The sequence below is a fragment of the Rhipicephalus microplus genome, chromosome X (genome assembly GCF_043290135.1).
Source record: "Rhipicephalus microplus isolate Deutch F79 chromosome X, USDA_Rmic, whole genome shotgun sequence".
Classification (NCBI taxonomy): domain Eukaryota; kingdom Metazoa; phylum Arthropoda; class Arachnida; order Ixodida; family Ixodidae; genus Rhipicephalus; species Rhipicephalus microplus.
Genome location: NC_134710.1, coordinates 244,858,973 through 244,877,512, shown reverse-complemented (window position 1 = coordinate 244,877,512; position 18,540 = coordinate 244,858,973). Strand labels below are relative to the sequence as shown.

Sequence of the window (18,540 nt, the reverse complement as noted above, 5' to 3'; positions counted from 1 at the left end):
GGAATCCTGCAGTGACCTGGTATCCATTGAAATGTGATCACGTGGTTCATTCCTCCTTCTTTCGCGTGTTTTTTTAAAGGTCTCATATATCAAGGGAGCGTTTGGAAAGAGTTTGTTATCACTTTGCAGTGACGCTAGAGTGGCATGGGAATCGCTAAAAATGACCCATTTTCGTACCTTTTTTTCGGACGCTACAAAGCGCAATGCAGATAGAATTGCAAACAGTTCGGTAGCAATAGACAACGTCACATGACATAATATATATGTCTGCTTTGTTACCAAGTATGGAAGGACAAAAGCAGAACAGGAGGAATTCGTATGACAAGAACCATCTGTATACACGAGAATACACGGCGGATATACGGAATAAATCATCATTAGTGCGAGTTGTTGCCCTACTGTCACGAACGTGTTCTTTTAGATATTATTCCCTCAACCAACAACTGTATTTTGAATGCGAAGCATTTCTTATCGAACTTCGGCGATTTCAACCGTATCTATCTATCTATCTATCTATCTATCTATCTATCTATCTATCTATCTATCTATCTATCTATCTATCTATCTATCTATCTATCTATCTATCTATCTATCTATCTATCTATCTATCTATCTATCTATCTATCTATCTATCTATCTATCTATCTATCTATCTATCCATCTATCTATCTATCTATCCGCTTACGACGTTTAGCTCTCTAGGCCTCACGTGGAAATCATGACATGCGTGTCATGTAAAAACATGACTACATACCACGCTCATGATGCGCTCGCGGTTGTTTCGCTAGCTTCACTACACCAAATTTGGTATTACGTGACGTGAATGGACGGCGAAAGTAAATGACCCGTCCAAACATAATAATCATGATATGCGTGTCACGTAAAACATGAATACATGCAAAACTTATAGCTCGCTTGCGGCCGTTGCGCTAGCTTCACATATACTGAATTTGACATTACGCGAGGTGAATTGATGGCAAACAAAAATACCATGTGCAAGCATAAAAATTATTACATGAAAGTCATGTACGGCCTGGTTTACGTACACCTCATAACGGTGTGCTGATTCTAAAGTGACATATCAACCTTTCTCATTTGTGCTTCGCATACACTCGCCGCGGTGGTCTAGTGGCTAAGCTATTCGGCTGCTGAGCCGCAAGTCGCGGGATGAAATCCCGGCTGCGGCAGCGGCATTTCCGATGAAGGCGAAACTACTGTAGGCCCATCTGCTCGGATTTGGGAGCACGTTAAAGAACCACAGGTGGTCGAACTTTTCGGAGCCCTTCACTGCGGCGTTTCTGGTTATCATATGGGTCCACCGCGGTGGTCTAATGGCTACAAGGCACTCGGCTGCTGATCCGCAGGTCGCGGGTTCAAATCCCGGCTATGGCAGCTGCATTTCCGATGGAGACGGAAATGTTGTAGGCCCGTGTGCTCAGATTTGGGTGTACGGTAAAGAACCCCAGGTGGTCGAAATTACTGGAGCCCTCCACTACGGCATCTCTCATAATAATATGGTGGTTTGGGGACGTTAAACCCCACAAATCAATGGTGATCATATGGTCGTTTTGGGACGTTATACCCCACATATCAGCCAAACGTGCTTCGCATATCATCGATTTCCAGTGTACGTAGGATCTGCGATTTTTTTTTGGCCTTGGTAGCGACCAAGGAGGGAAAATTATATCTACTCTGCTTATGTAATATCTCGGTAAAAATGTTTTATGTTCCTGAACAATATCGTGTAGCTTACATGTATTTCTTCCTGTAAGTTCGAGGTTCAGTGTATGCGTCTCGTGCTGAGTTGACATACGGAAAAAGTGGCGAGAAGTTTAACTGCTCATATTACGGAGAATGGCGGATGACGAGCTTCCGCGATTACAAGAGATGTCGATGTTGCCTGTTATCGCACAACCATTAGATTCTCATAGTTTGTACCTCACTATCGCAGGGCCGGAAGAATCCTCTGACAGCAACTTCAGCCGATGAATTTCAGAGTGTCGACACGAGAGGTGCCCTCTGCACGCCCTCAACGTGCACTGAACAGGACATGACTTTCATGATCAGATCGAGTAAGTTGTATTCCCGGAACTTCAACGTTGCTTGCACGACTGTTTCGCTGCGCGAGATGTCAACTGACTGTGTGTCCAGCGGAAACAAGTTTTTTTTTCCTAGAGACACCAGCACAACCAATAGACAATTTTGTTTTAATTAAGGTGAGACAGGTGAGACCAAATAGACTGTTTTGTTTTAGTTAAGGTGAGGCGTATACAAAAATTATTATGTGGGTCAAGCTTTCTTGGAATACAGCGTTGCAATGAACCTCTGCGTGACTGCGCCAGCATATTTCAGACAAATGATTTCATATCATAAACAGAAATAAGAATGCTTTATGAACTGATGCTCATCAAATCATCTTCGCCAGCACCGCTCGGCGTCTTCAGTTCCGAGTCGTACAGAAGACTGTGGACGTTTTTTTTTAATTTTAAACACGCACACAGCATTTCTGAATTAATGAAGTCATTTGGTTACTTGAGTCAGCCATAAAATCATGTTTCATTGCTGTTTGTGATGAGCACAAGAAAATTCTCAAATAGATAAAGGAACATGCACCTCCAGCATACAGCTGCAGAATGTAAAACGTGGATCTTCAGCGGATACTCAGCCTTTTATGTGATGTTGAGCCCACCCTGCTTCAAGAACCCCGTTTACTGGTGCTCCACTCGTCAAGAGAGCGTGTTCGTTAGGCCATATAGCGCTGTCAGCTACGGCTCGCCAAGCAGTCGGGGGCTCTCCTCTTCGCAAACTTTCCAAAGCGTCTTCGTAACCACCACAAAGAGAGCGTGCATTGTTAGAAAACCTTTGATACTTATGTAGTTATGCTGCTCGATGACCTCTCCACAAAACTAGTGCCATGTTACTTCGCTTATTACCAGATTTTAATCAAAGTGACAAACATTTGTCATGCATATTTCTACAAAAATTCTTGCGGCTCATCTGCTCACCCACCCACAAAACTTATTTATATGACACGAGGCTCAAACCATACGTTAACACCAGGAATCCTTTATTTTACTAAGTCAAAATCTCGGCTAATACGTAAGTGTGAAGCGGGCCAATGTGGCTTATACACATTGATGGCTAAAGGCTGACGGAAGAATATCAAGTGGTTCAGACCACCGACTATTACGAGACAAAAGTTTGGGAATACATGCATTTGGTTTTTTGAAATATAAAGTGTTCCCTTTAACAATAATGATATTTTTATAAAAATTGTATGACAGCAAAGCTTTTGCCATGTTTTTGCCCAAACTCTCTTAGCCACGGAGAAAAATTGCTCGCAATTATAAATTTAAACGCAACCTGCCAGAATGAAAAGACTGCTGGACATTCAGCTGTGTATACGCCACTCGGCAGGAGTTAAATATGTGCAACAATATCTAAAGTCGAGTGTACCAAAAAAAAACTTCAAGAAATTTTAAGCACCTCTCAAATAGTTGCCGATACCCATGGTTGATGGCTTGATGACTTGCGCTACTATTGTTTGTTCACCCGATCGGATAGATACATGGTCCACTTTTTATCTCGTCAAATGGTTACACATGCAAGCGCATGCAAGTTTTTTTTTCAGTTCGTGTCTAGACGTTATGCCTGACTCGTCTTTGATAGTTTCTAATAGTCGTGTCAATTCGGTTTATCATTATAGGTATATCGCTGCTAAAGATAACTTCAACACAGCACTATAGAAACACTTGGAAATTATGAATTTTCAGCCCATCCAATCAAATGATTTTTAACATCAATGGGGTTCAAGGCAGCCGTAATCTGTGTGGCAATTAGGTGAATCCCACTACTCACAACTAGTCCTCTAAATTGTCGATTGGGCAAGCAACGACTACTCCATCACACCCACTGTCACCCACTTAATCTCTAAACCGAGTTGTAGAGTCGCAAAGGAAGACCACCGAGGCACAGTCAGTTTCGCACTCTCGAGTATTCATCAACCAAGGTGCGAGCGAATGCCAATGTCCATAGTATACAGTGACACTGCGACCGATCAAGGCAACAATGCCAGTCACAGCGTGCCAAGACACAGTGTTTCCGCGTCCGGCCTCGGCCGAACAGCCAGTGCCGCCCACCCGAATCATCTTTGAAAAACTTTCAGATGAATATTAACGATTGTTATAGCGCAAGAACAGAACAACGTCAAAGGGACAAAAAGAGACGAATACTAACATGGAAGTTAGCGTTCGTATTCTTTTTGCCCCTTTATCGTTGTTCTGTTCTCGCTTTCTAACAATCGTCATATCATACCAACCTGCCCGAACCGCCACGCTTCCAGATGAAGTTAAAGCGTGACAAGACATCGGCTACTCTGGATCAGCCTGTGCCGCCCACCGGAGACATTCTCGGCAGTTCGCGCGCTCGCAATTATGAACGAGTGGGATGATGAAGAAGGATACCGGGCTTTGGGCGCACGGGGAGCTTGGGCGTGTTGGAGGAAGACGAAGGACCGAATAGAACAGCCGGCCCACAGCAAGGGTGCTGTATCTGGCTAGTTATTTGTTACAGTAAAAAACGACTCAGAAATACTAGGGGCCTAGGCAGAAAATGTTTTTTCGGGGAGCGGGGGGGTGTAGATGGGCATGGTGTGCCACTCCCTGGCTACGCCACTGAGCATCACCTAGATAAAGCCTAGCAACGACCTATAGAAGCAGCTTGGAAAAATAACTACCACCACTCATAGCTGAGGCAAATATACAACCTATAGAAGCAACCAGACTAGTTTGAGAATCATCCAGGTTCACAGTTTCAGGACTTGCGCGGCTTAGTGAAAGATTCAACAATTTTATTCTTTTTTTCCCTCAGTATTGACCCTTTATGGTGGAAACGCAACAGTGACTTCATGCCGGACAGAAGATCCGAAGACGCTGAGCACAGCCCATATCATTTGCTTGTAGGTACCGATCAATTCTCGGTTGGCTGCTTTGTTTCCAAGCGTATGTTTTTACTGAATGCTCGCAGTTATAAATAGAGCTAAAACAGCAAGTGCCTTGTTAATCTCAGTGACGTCGATCTTGCACTTGAATCCACAATATAAAATGAGTCCTTACATTTTATTTTTTTTCGTGCATATTACATGCACACTACCGTTTATACAAATGTCAATAAGGAAGACACCAACAGAAAGCGGCTAAAGGCAACGGCATATACTGTATGACACTAAGAAACAGATTCGCAACCTAATTTTGCACTTCCTGAAATTATTCGCAGAAATAAGACATCAATATAGGTTTTCAAATATTATCCAACTAATTTTTTTTCAAAAATAGATGATATATTTATTGCGAGTGGTCATTTACTATACAGGATAAAAGAAGGCTGACACCAGTGCTAATAAAAAAAAAAGCTGCCTCATAGTGTATTCGAAGGGGTACCAAACTATTTTGTATTGACGAAAATCATGCCACAGATGCTTCAGCACGCGAGAAACGTGACACCTCACTCCTCTATTTAATTTTGTAGGGAGAAAGGAATGAGCATTGCACAACTACCAATATATAAGCCCGGAATACGAGAAAAGCTTGGTGTGATAAAAAAGCTAAGAGCTCGATATTATTCGGTTTAAAGATCCGCTAATGAAACTCACCACGCCTCTTCATGGTCAGCCGTCCAAAACATCAGTAATATATCGACTACGGCTCAATACCGCCAACACAAAATGCGTTTTATGCAGGTTAATAAACACAGGTTGCCCTATTTTTATGTGTTCAATCTTCTGAATACATAGAACACTTTCATTTGCATTGTAGCGAATACTCAGTCTGAAGCCGAAACCTGCCGTGTTAACTACGTCGTTGGACGCATGCTTAGGTAGCGTGGGCAATAAATACAGGCATCACAAATACAGGCCGTGCATGCAATTATAGAATTTACTGAAGAAACTAGAATAGTGAAAAATTATTAGAGACTTTAAAAAAATTTGCAAGGCGTTCGATGTTTACGCTTTTCATGTATACTGATTCAGACACGCGTGTCAACATGCAGGCAGCAATTATGGCAAACCATTCCCTGCGATCCGTGAGATGTGCTTTGGCAAGTTGATTGTACATCCTATGCTTTTACGTTATCGAGTATTTCATAGCGCGTTGTTCTCTATATCTCTATTTCTCGCATGTGCTGCACTTGGCTCAGGTTTTGTGTTTTAGCTTGCCGCGAGGGAAACAATACACACTCAGTCAAGTTGGACATTTTTGTATGGCTATGGGTGCGGCCTTCCCAGAGTGTTCTTTTATCGTATACCCCGGGTGAGAGGAGTAACTTCTATAAGGTGCCAAGAACTCCTCTCATAGATATAACATAATTATGGCTTCTGTACCTCACATAGTTTTTTAGAAGTTTTGAATAATCGGAGTGCGCTGCCTACGCGAGGGAAGGTCGAGGAATCCTTCATCTACTTAAGCGATCCATTTGTTAATGTTACCGTCACTGAAAAAGAAAGGTCTACTGATGACATGGTTAATAATATGACATTTTTTGTAAAAATGTTATACCTAGTAAGCCTTTTAAATACGGTGATATATGGCTATTTGATGTATGTTTTTTACACATAGTACCCGTGATTCTGTCATACGCTGTCTCGTCGAATAGATTCCTAGTGTTCGTCAAACATTGTCACATTGTGCCTTCACACTGTAGCTAAAGCTACACTTTAGACGAATATACATGCAGTTTCTTGAGTTGATATTTCATAATAGCAGCCATCTTTCCACTCATTGTTTTCTTACAGATCGATCCTTGGTTTTCTGCTACTGCTAGTCTTAGTCGGCACAGGAACTGAGTTGATAATTAGGAAAAGATGTCCCAAGAAAAAATCCCCAACTCGTAAGTATACTCCTTTCCTTTTCCTGTTGTAGTTGTCGGTGGGCGCACTGAGGTGCTCCGCGATCGACATTTGCAATATTGACACACACACACACACACACACACACACACACACACACACACACACACACACACACACACACACACACACACGCACACACACACAAACACACGCACGCACGCACGCACGCACGCGCATGCACACACACACACACACACACACACACACGCACACGCACACACACACACACATATACGATCGCGCGCGCGCGCGCGCATGCACACACGCACGCTCCCCTTTATTTCTATGCTTTTTGTGGCCGGCTCATTGCACGTGTGCATACTGCCTTGTGAAAACCATACCAGAATATGCGAGATTACTCCAGAGTATTTTAGGATCATCTGTTTCGCTTGAGCACGGAAACAATAATAGCTGAGTTCATTCTCAAACAAAAGCGGCTACCTGTGATAACGCTCGAATGTTCGATGCCGCGTTATATGCCGACACGCCTCTCCACAGATGAGACTTTCGATGGTCGACGCTTTGTGTACAGATCGTCAACCGATATCAGTGTGCAGCGTACATACATTGCTTGCTGCAGCTTCAGCTTCAGTTTCGGGGTCATAAGTTTGGCAAAATAAGCAGTTTCATGCGGGACGTACCTACTGCAGCCTTCGTGAACATCATCACCCACGACAATATTCAGTGTATGCTCCTACATTTGTACTCGATTCATCTCTCTCTCTCTCTTATCTGTTTGCGTAACAGTGATAAAAGTGTCATATCTGTTATTAAGGTAATACTTTAGGATATTCTTTCATTTTGTGTCCTTCATTAAAGAAGTCTATATTTCTGTTACATGTAAAAGTTAGCCGCCAAACTGATTCCATTATCCTCAGTTTTTGACCCCCTTGAATCATTTCTAAAGTGACCGACATTTCCTAGAACATGGAATGAGATGGTTCTACTGATGGAAAGATTGTCCATCGCATAGACTGAATCCAAACCTGTTTTTTCCCCGCGAGGGATAGATTCATATTTTTATTTCTTCATTGAAAGTCGCGAAAAATTAACTGTGGAACATCTGGTGACAGGAGAATGAATGATACGATGTACATGACCACATGACCATTGATGGCTCTACGTCGTCAATGATGTTTTTCGTTTTTTGTTAGTATTAAAATATTGTTGGTTTTTTATATCAAATGCTAATACTCCATGAAAATGTATCTATAGGCCTGCGTCATTATTAAGTGTGGTGAGGTGCACTGCTGCTCAGCATGGTGGTGCATATGCGTAGTGACGTTTTCGGTGACTTGGCATGGCTCGTATATAGAGAGAATAACGACGCTGGGACAAACAGCCCATGACACAGGCGCAGGCAGCCTTTTGCGTAGGCGTACACGTTCCGATACATATACAGGGGAGGTGCATAATGCCACATCATCTCATTGTAACAACTTGTCACTGCCTAAAATTGTGCAAAAACTCGAAATAAAAATAGGTGTGCATAGTATATTAGAATTCCAGCTAAATGAAAACAATGACAGCTGTCACAAATCACTATAAATGCTGGTGGCTTCACTATCAATCCTCAGCGTTGCCGGAAGAAAGGTACAGCTATGTTTAGAGCCTTACAGATCGAAAAATGCTGCTTGTAAAATAACTAGGTGCTTTTGATATTAACTACTGCAGCTACAAAGACGTCAAAGGGGAGCGTTCTGTGGCACTGTCAAAAAAAAGGGGGGTCGCGAAAAATGTACCAGTTGTCTGTCCCTTTAAAGTATGTCTTAGCTGTCGATGTTTTCATTTCCCGTAAATTTATCAAAAACAAGAAAAGATGTGCAAACTGCGTGCTATTGAATGTTGGCTTCTAGTATAATGGAGTGTTTTCGCAATATTTCCGAATATCTAAAGAAGGTATTTTTTATGTTTTGGACACTATATATAAGAGGTGTTCCTTATTTATTGGGGGTTGACATGATCTGGAATATGTATATCAAAAAGGCGGAAAAAAGACTTATTCAAACTGTCACCTGGTATTTTGTTCTGTGGCTCGTGTGGTGAAACAGACTGGCTTCATCACGTTTCAATCGAAGCAATACGACAGTTATATATGCTAGCTTAATACTTTTTAAAATAAAAAATTGCTACATTTATTACACTAAATACTAATCATTTACTAGTCCCAAAATGCACTCATTTCTTAGTAAGTGAAGGTAGTGAAATGCAAGTTAGTGAAAAACACTACCTCGTTAGCTAGTCAACAGTAACAACTTACTAGCAACTTAGAAAACGTACTAACACCAGGAGATCACGCGAAGATAAATATATGCCTATTTGGTTTGTATGTGCTCTGTGTAATACATAACAAGATAGTATACGAGTTGATAAAAAGCACATACCATTTAAGGCGAACAATAAAACTGTGACCACAGCATAGTCATGTTACATGAATGAATACTAATGCTAATCACTTCAAGTAATTGCCGTTGTAATTGCACGTCACACCAATGTATACATAGAGGCATGAATGAAACATGAGCGAGCGAGCGCATGCACACACGCATCAAATATCAAAGCTTCTGCGCAAGCGCCTTCTACTTTAACTGCAAACTGAATAATTTATGCGCGCACTTTGTTATAGCACATACTGTTCCGGTTATCAGTCATATAATTTCGAGGAATAATTGATAGGTTCTACCCAGTATTTTGTACCCTTCAGTTTCCACATACGTGTGCCATAACTTAGCACGAAACTGTCATTCTAGCATAATCAATAAAACTATAGTTTGTCTAAGTTTTACATAATACCATCACAATTACGGCATGATACATTCCGGCATCTGCGAAGCATCTGGCACTATAGGCGCTTTAGTTATTTCCCAGTTTAATATACTGAAACATGCTCTCTGGTTAGTATTGAAAAAGTTCATTAGCTTCACCATCTTCTAGCTAGTAATGTGATGCCGCTGAGAAAGCAATGTATGCTAGGCACTTGTAAATACACGCAGTTATTATTGCTTACTATCTTTAATGCTAAGTATAAAGAATGCATAAGATGTACGATTAATACAAAAAATGCTAAATGCACATCTGCAGTATGCACATATGCGAAGGGTACCAGTTAGGCCACAATGAAAAACATTCACGCACTGCAGGTTGGTCCGTATTTAGGATAATTAGTCAATGCCTGGAGCTGTCATAGCACATGCGTAGCGTTCGAAATACCTACCGAGGGTTGTAAAAAAAAGCCATTTTTAAGCCCTACTGAAAACATTGCGAATTATTTGGAGCACACTAGCATATGGCATAGTCTAATATTATTTCCTGTTTTATTAGTGTGCAGAGACTTCGAACGTTCAAACGTAGCTTGCAGCCAGCAAAAAATGTGCAAGTAAGCTTACACGTTTGACCCTAAAGATATTCACGTCAGCTACAGGGCTCTCTAATGTTTCTTTTTTTGTCTGAAACAATAAAAATTACTTTTCATAACTTATCAAGACGTAGATGCAAACAGTGTACGGTTTTTTGGCAGTGTTTATGTCACTATATGTTTGTTTTCCTTATCTATTCCCGTTTCAAACAGGTGGGCCTCTCAGAGTCATCTTGTCCTTCTCAGCTATCACAAATACATGGTACCTGCTACGGACGGAAATAAAGCCAGAGCGAAAAGCGCTCGGATTTATGGCTGGCTTGAAAGTCATCATGGCATTCTGGGTTGTACTCGGCCATGCCTACATACTTGTACCAACTGGATTCTTTCGTGAGTGAATTTTTGCTGGCAGGCGAGAGCCGTGAGCAATGTATAGTAATATCCACCGGTAAACTAAAATGTCTGGAACATGCACTTTATTTTGAGCGCAACTGTGTTTGGCACTGTCATGTTTTTTTTTGGGATGACATTATACTATACGAAAAGTATATATAGAGCACTCAGAAGTTAGGTAACTTTTTTGACACAAATTAACCGCGCGCTTGAATGAAAAGTAATGCCAATTGCGATGTGCCATTTAACACTTATTTCTTATGAAGCTAAGGCACTGTCACTACATCGCGGTTTTTTCACACGAAAAGTAGCTGTGGTTTATATTACCACAAAAAAAGGTGAGCAGTGTATTAGCATACCTTCCATTGGCCTACATTATAGCGAGCTTGTTTTCATATATAGTACAGTACCTCAAAATTCCTTGTCTTAGAAACTACAGTTGCTCTGTTTTCGGCTTTTTTTTTCATATTAAAAAGTGCAATGGTGGCTTCTTGTATCTTTGTTTTGCTGTAATGAGGTCATGTGGGGGTTAGGGGAGTAGTAGTCGTTTTCTTTCATGTGCTTTTAATAAACATTCAGTCATGAGCCAGTGCTATGGTTTGTTTTCCTATTCTCTCTCGCATACACGTCGACCATTGTGGCACTGTTTCAAAGATATACTAGCCAGATGATTTCGAAGCTGCTAATTATTCAAACTTATGCCACGTATTATGAGGACAAGCTTCAAAATCTATTCATCTTACGAAGCTTGTCCTGAAAAGTGGGGAGATTAGAAGTGGTGCGGCGTCACGTTGTGGTGAATTTTATCTTTCGAACCTTTATATTTACCCGACAAGTGTTGTCCTGCTCTAATGCTCGAAAAATTTAGAGTTTTCGGATTTTTTCAGTGCACGCCCCCAAAGAAGTTTACTTTGCATAATGTACTTTAATTTCGCAGTCACTAAATCACAACTTTTTGCGCACGTCCTACAGGATCTCTCAACGCCCAAAGATCTTGATGTAGCATGTTCAGGTAGCTTAAGAAATAGATTAGAAAACTAGAACAGCTTTTGTGGGACCTTTGGCACAATAAGTGATGGTCTTACTAAAGTGACTCATACGATTGCGTTTATATACAAATAGCATGCACCATATACGTCACTTCAAAAAGTGGGTAGCACAGCTCATTCTTTCCTTTGTGTACGAAGTTTAACATGTAGTACATGCTTAGGTGCCTTAATTCACATTTATTATTCAGAAAGACACCTAACTCTGAATCTCTCTTTGTGACCTCGAGATTCATGCATACGAAGTTGATGAGCAGCGTTTTGAACTTTGTAGTGATTTTTTTCTGAGTGCTCTTCAAGCGTGCTCGGCCTGATACAAAGTACAAACCAGCGAAGTAAAGCGTCCTAGCTCATCTCTAACTCATCCGTTGGTTTACTTGCGTTTGTTTGAAAACGGGGCCATAAAGTTAGAGCAGGCTGCAGGACAAAGGTACAACAGAGAGAGAGAGAAAGACACTTTATTTGCGCATAACGCGGAGCATTCTAAATGGTTGGACCCCTACTCCAGGGCTCCGCTGGCCCTATCCATAATCTCTACCCGTTGGACCAGCCAACAGAATCTGGATTCTTGAATATGCGAAGCCACATTTCTCATTTCTTTGATTCGGAAAAAGTAAGCAGCGCTGTTAAAACTGCTGCGTTATAGATACGCATGCAAATAGGAAATACGACGAACATAAGACCGCCTTATCAGAATCATCGAATGTGCCCTCTATGAGTGAGTGCCATGGCAATAACTGACAGGTTACGGTGATTGCCCTGCGCCTCGCGTGCAGCACTGCCAAAGTAGATGCTGATGAGCTAAAGAGAATATCCTAGTGATGCGGAGCCATTAAAAGGTGGCTTAGGGACCTCTCACCAGTGAGTCCGACTGGGAGGAGGCACTCAGGAGCCCCAATCTCCGAAACCAACTTAAGGCAGTCCAGAGGGCCCAAGAACTGGCGGAACGCCACCACGTTCCCGCCCCGACTCGGGCGTCGCCTACGGTAGCGGCTGCTAGGATGTCCCACGTGGGCACCCTGGTGGCTTAAACTCCTCAGGACCATATATTAAAGTTCTTGACTGACTGACAGTTACAGGTGTTGGCTTTGAAAAAGCTAAGCAAATATTTATTCACGAAAAAAGAAGTCCCCAGCGCAGTGATAGTGTGAATAGCTTTGCGCTGACACAGGTGAAGTCTAGGCATCGAAAGGGACAACATTCGTTTACGCCCCCCTCCCCCCCCCCCCCCACACACACATATATATATATATATATATATCAACATTTGAAGTTTTGCCACGATAGTATTGATGCTTGTTTCTTTTTACTTTGATCTTATGTCAAATCTTGTGCACAGTGTGTTTGTTTATAAAAATGCCCGCCACTCCTGCAAAGATTTGCAGGAGGCTGTAGCATTTTAAAATAACTGTATAGATATAGGGCATTGAGGACTACGCATAATACCTGTGATTCATGGGGGCTACTTTCAGATTCGGTTTACACCATGGAGTACATGACATGGAATTTCACGTTCCAGTTTATAATCAATGCCTTCCTCAGCGTTACAACATTTTTCTTCATTAGGTAAGGACTGTGGATGTGTGTGTCCTAGTATTGCAATATGGACGTTTGATACAAGCAGGCAACCCACATGGCCTCAGTTATTTACTTATGACGTGTTTTTTTTCAGCGGCTTTCTACTTTCGTATCTGGTAACAGAATCGCGGTCATCTGTCCTGAATAATAACCTGCTACTCGTTTACATAAGTCGAGGAGTTCGCCGTTACATCAGGTAAGGTGCCTTGCTTCATATCATGTTTGAAAACCTCACTTCTCACTCGGAAATGGCAGTATCAAGATTTCTTTTCTGGTTAAACAAAAACTTATTCATGTGCACTTCACAATTAGTTGTGTTTGTCATTTTTTGGGGCACTTTACTTTGCTCCCGAAGTATAACGGTACAAAGTATTGTTTAATTTAAAGGCAACAAGTGCTGTCATGAAAACTTTCCTTCGTTTGGAAGAACAATGTTGTGCTGTCTTAGTAACGCCTGAGTGGTGTAACGATTAGTATTTGACTTCTAAGGAATGTTTTTTTTTGCGATTAGGAACAGCAAAATGCAATGACTTCATACACCTTAGTCGCCATTGGTATGAGATGTTCGGGTAGTGCCACTATCGCCTCTCTGCCATGCAAAGTTGTAAATCCGGGACAACTCCCACGTCAGAGAGACTTGTGCGCATTTAGCAGTGCATCAATACGCTAAACAAAACATTTATTTTTCGTAACAGCTGGAGAGTGCCCGTCCCGAACAGAACACAAAATGGCTGTTTGTCAATAATTCTGGCTTTAGATAACTGTTGCCACAAGCGAGAGCAGGTGCACTTGCTTTTACTGAATATTTTCAGTGAAAGTGCAATGGTGGTAGAGCCATTCGAGCACATACGCGACAAGCGCTCAGAGAGCCACTTCTTCACTGAAGATGCGTTGTATTTAAGACTCAATTGCCAACGTCGAAGATTGTTGCGAGCCATCGCAAGGCAAGCAAGAGGAAGTGGATCACTCGAAAAACAGTTTTCCCCCTAGTTCTCCCCCTCCGTTAAAGTTGAGTGAGAGGGTTTTAGTTGGGCTTGGAACAACTACAAAAGAGGGCTGTTCAGCAAATGCTGCAGTTTCTCTTTCGTGCCTCCGTCGGTGGTGATATGAATTTGGCGTCAGGTAGAACAGACTAGAAACAGAACAAAATGCTAAGGGATGGAGGCCAAGTTAAAGAAGCTTGTTGTTCGGTGTACGCTTCATAATTGACAGGATACATTGGCTGATTATATGTGCACCAGTAATGCTTGTTGTTGGGCTAGTTAGATCATCAATATTCAAGGCATATTTAAACTGCGCAAAAAGGCAACAAGTTAGAAGCATAAAACACGTGCACAGATGCACCTCGTGTGCGCACGTGTTGTATGTTTCTAACTTGTTGTCTTCTTCGCGCAGTTTAAATACGTCTCCAAGATATGTCCAGCATGAATATTTGGTAGCATTTGTTTTTGGGACGATTCCGTTCTTGCATTTTGTGTGTGCGTGTGTGTGTGCATGTGTTTGTGTGTGCACGGAAACTTAGCTGCTTCTTAACCGTAAAAAAATTAATGCAGCTTGCTTAGAGTGGCACAAGGCTGAGCCACAGCAAGGCCCGTAGGCACTTTGCAGGTTTTTTTGTTAACCATCTGTGCAGAAGGCTTGGGCGGTCATTGAGCGCGTTCTTGTTCATGATTATCATGATTTTCTTTTAATCTACAACATACGGTAATCTCCGGTCATAACAATTCTGCTGCAATACGCATCAAAAAGACGGCATTTGCAATACAATATAAGTAACGGTTTTTTTATAGCAGTACTGACCACTAGCTAGTGAAGCTTGATTAGGCAGTCTTATAACAATAATATGTAACGTTGTGTGACCACGATCACGGCTTGAAGAGCAAAAAATGGCATGAAAAAAACAATACGAAGGGGTCGTGAAGGGGTTCTTTTGTGGACGCCCTGATGACTCTGATTTCTGTGGGTCTTACCGTCAAACTAATATCCGATAGTGGTGTCGTGATATATAAATATAAATTTCGTACTTTCTCTATGTTCAGCAGTTGTAAGTTAGCAACACCCTGCTTTCTCGTCTTGTCCTGGTTTTTTTTCGCACTATGGTTTTTACTATTCAGCTCAAATATTTTATCCTAATGCCACGCGCCTGGTTTCTCCTTAAACATCAAGGTCTCATGACCGTGAGCTGTTGATATTTCGGAGGGCATGCCGCGAAGCCAATCTGCATATATGCAACTACTACATATAAGCTGTTTTTAAAGGTTAATGTGAATTTGGCAGCTCACGTATACCACTGACATATTCTTGCGAGAATAAGATGCCTCTCATCGAAGTATAGTTGCACAGGTTGACCATTCCAACTTTGGTGGTGCTGGTGACGGGTCTATTGCTCCCTCTCACGGGATCGGGGCCGGCTGACGAGGACGCCTACAACCAGCACATTAGGAGTTGCTACCACAACTGGTGGAGGCTGATTGTGCAAGCACAGAACTTCGTCGAGGAGGGCCAGCTGGTAAGCACGAGCCTCATAATTGCTTCTTTTTCTTCACTTTTGCTGCCATGAAATAAACTTTGTCTTCAGTTTTATCTGATAACCCAGGTGAAATGAGGGTGTAGAGGGCGTAAAGGGAGTGGCACGCCGATGAAAACGTTGCCTGTACAAATTCGTACGTGTCATTTCTTTCTACACAAGTTTCTTTAGGTTAGTGCTCTTAGAAGTCTTTAACAATTTTCTAGAAAAAAAATGGGGTAAATTGTCATTCCCACAATACCATTGATAATACATAGGGTGTTTCAAAATGTATGTGCGCAAATACAAAGAAATAAGCAAACTGCAGTGTTTACTCACTGCCTTCCTTATTGTTTTTTGTGACTTTGAACATCTTAGCATGAATAAAGCAATCAAATACGACACCTAATAAATAAATAAATAATTAACTTTTTATTATTAGAGTAGACCGTTAGGTGAAATGAGAGATTAGTAACCCTTCCTGCAAAGAGGTCGTTGCTGCTCTAAGATTTTCAAGAAGAGGAACCTAGTAGTTTTAATCGAGTGATGTAATCTGACCAAGTCTGCTGGTAAAACCGGAATTGAAACGTGGGACATCCCAACGGTCATACTATTCTGAAAAGCCCCGCCGCGGTGGTCTAGTGGCTAAGGTACTAAGCTGCTGACTCGCAGTCGAGGGATCGAATCCCAGCTGCGGCGGCGGCTTCATTTTCGATGGAGGCGTAAATGCTGCAGGCTCGTGTGCTAAGATTTGGGGCACGTTAAAGAGCCCTAGGTGATCGAAGTTTCCGGAGCCCTCCACTACGGTGTCTCTCATAATCATATGGTGGTTTTGGGTCCCGTTGCAGTCTTGTACTTTGGGACCCTCGTCTGTATATTTTACTCCCTGTAACATCCTTTTATGACATGATAATAAACTGTTTGATTGATTGATTGATTGGGACGTCAAAAATGAGTGAGAGTCCTTACATTAAACTTCCATGAACTTTGCTTCGCGGTTGTGCCGGCAGTGCTTCCGATTAGAGCATACACGGCGCGCAAGCTTTATTATATGCAGAATAACTAACACCACTGCAATCGTTGTCGTAAGCAATGATGTCATTCTGGACGTCTGCCAATGGAGCTTATCTGCGCATTTTGTTTTGGTTTCACCGCTGAAAATAGTCTAAGTACATTAATCTGCAATACTTACTATAGGCGGCTTTTTTTTTTTAAATCTGCAAGCTGCACAGGACTGTTTGCAGATAGGACTTCAATTGTTCGACATTCGACTCGACCACCTATCACTACAAATTAAAGCATTAATTAGTTTGATTTCTTTATTTACCGATGCAAATGATGTCTCTTGTCACAATTAGGATGTCTACTGCTACAGAAAAAGCACTTACGAAGATTGTGAGTAAATACAACCAAATATCGCTTTAACGAAGCCCGCAACAACGAAATCTTCGCTGCAAAAAATACTTTTCAATTCCTCGTCAGCTACCCGTAGTAAAAAATGTGAAGAATGTTTCGCCACAACAATTGCTATTCTGGAATACTGCCACTTGAACGAAGTTTGCACGAGTGCTACCACATATGGAAAAGAAAAGTGCCTAAGATTTCCTCAAAACGTTGCTGCCAACCCAGCCCTTTCTTGTTCCCTTGTAACTTCCTGAGTGGTGCGACCGCATCACAACACCAGTCTATTTTTCGGAGCTACGATTTCTGCCACCACACACACACCCCAGTAAATTTTTCGCCAGTGAGATTCTTGTTGACAAAACGCCTATCCAACATGATGCTGATTGATTGATTGATTTGTGGGGTTTAACGTCCCAAAACCACCATATGATTGATTGATTTGTGGGTTTTAACGTCCCAAAACCACCATATGCTGCGTCGGCTTGTTCCGCTGCTTCCATGTTGCGTCGTCAGGCCACCTTCGGTAAGTGAGCTTTCGCCGTCAGGGCTTTGCTTGTTTGGCGTTGTGTTCGGAAAGCTCCGTCGCGGCGTCGTCGTCGTTGATTGATATGTGGGGTTTAACGTCCCGAAACCACTATATGATTATGAGAGACCCCGTAGTGGAGGGCTCCGGAAATTTCGACCACCGGGGCTTCTTTAACGTGCACCCAAATCTGAGTACACGGGCCTACAGCATTTCCGCCTCAAATATCCAACATAATGTTGCCTGTGGGTATGGTGCAGGCGCATAAAGGCGCATAAGTGCCATAATTGCGGGGAGCAAGGTCACTTGCGAACAATGTGTAGGCAGCGCCCCGGCAGAACAAAGGCACTGAATGCAATCGATAGTCCGGCAGAGGATTCGGATGAAGAGCAAGAAATATACAGTATAAAAATCAATAAATCTGCCTACTTTGTCACTGTCAGGATTGAAGGACGAGCCTTCAAGATGCAAATAGATACAGTGTAGTAGAGTTAGGCAGCCAAGCTGCCGTACTCAAAGAAACAACAGTGTCAGTTGCAGAACAAGGAATCCCCTGGTTTATTCTTGGGCCACGCTTTTATAGGCATGCGGTTGCTTATCCGCTGCCGCGTCAGCGCAGCTGATGACGAAGTGGAACGTCACGCAGTAGGCGTTATCACATTCCTTCCCCCAAGATTGTTTATTTATCTTCAGTGACGGAAATCGTGAGGCACGTATCGGTCTGGCTCTTTCCGTGTACGCTGGCTTCTGCGCAGGGCTGGTGGAGAGTGAGAAGGCTCTTCCGCTGGCGTCTGAGGAAGGTCGTCGTGAGCCACAGGCAGGGGCGAT

General features: G+C 42.3%; 1 protein-coding gene across 1 annotated transcript in view; it reads left to right on the top strand.

Moving 5' to 3' along the window:
* LOC119161616 (nose resistant to fluoxetine protein 6) overlaps positions 1–18,540 on the top strand; it is a 53,025-nt gene that overhangs the window by 18,259 nt on the left and 16,226 nt on the right. Inside the window, exons 3-9 of the mRNA XM_037414185.2 lie at positions 1,952–2,072; positions 4,870–4,957; positions 6,791–6,885; positions 10,476–10,652; positions 13,174–13,267; positions 13,374–13,475; positions 15,623–15,788. Of these exons, the coding sequence (XP_037270082.2) occupies positions 1,952–2,072; positions 4,870–4,957; positions 6,791–6,885; positions 10,476–10,652; positions 13,174–13,267; positions 13,374–13,475; positions 15,623–15,788 (843 nt within the window). The remainder of the gene's footprint in view (positions 1–1,951; positions 2,073–4,869; positions 4,958–6,790; positions 6,886–10,475; positions 10,653–13,173; positions 13,268–13,373; positions 13,476–15,622; positions 15,789–18,540) is intronic.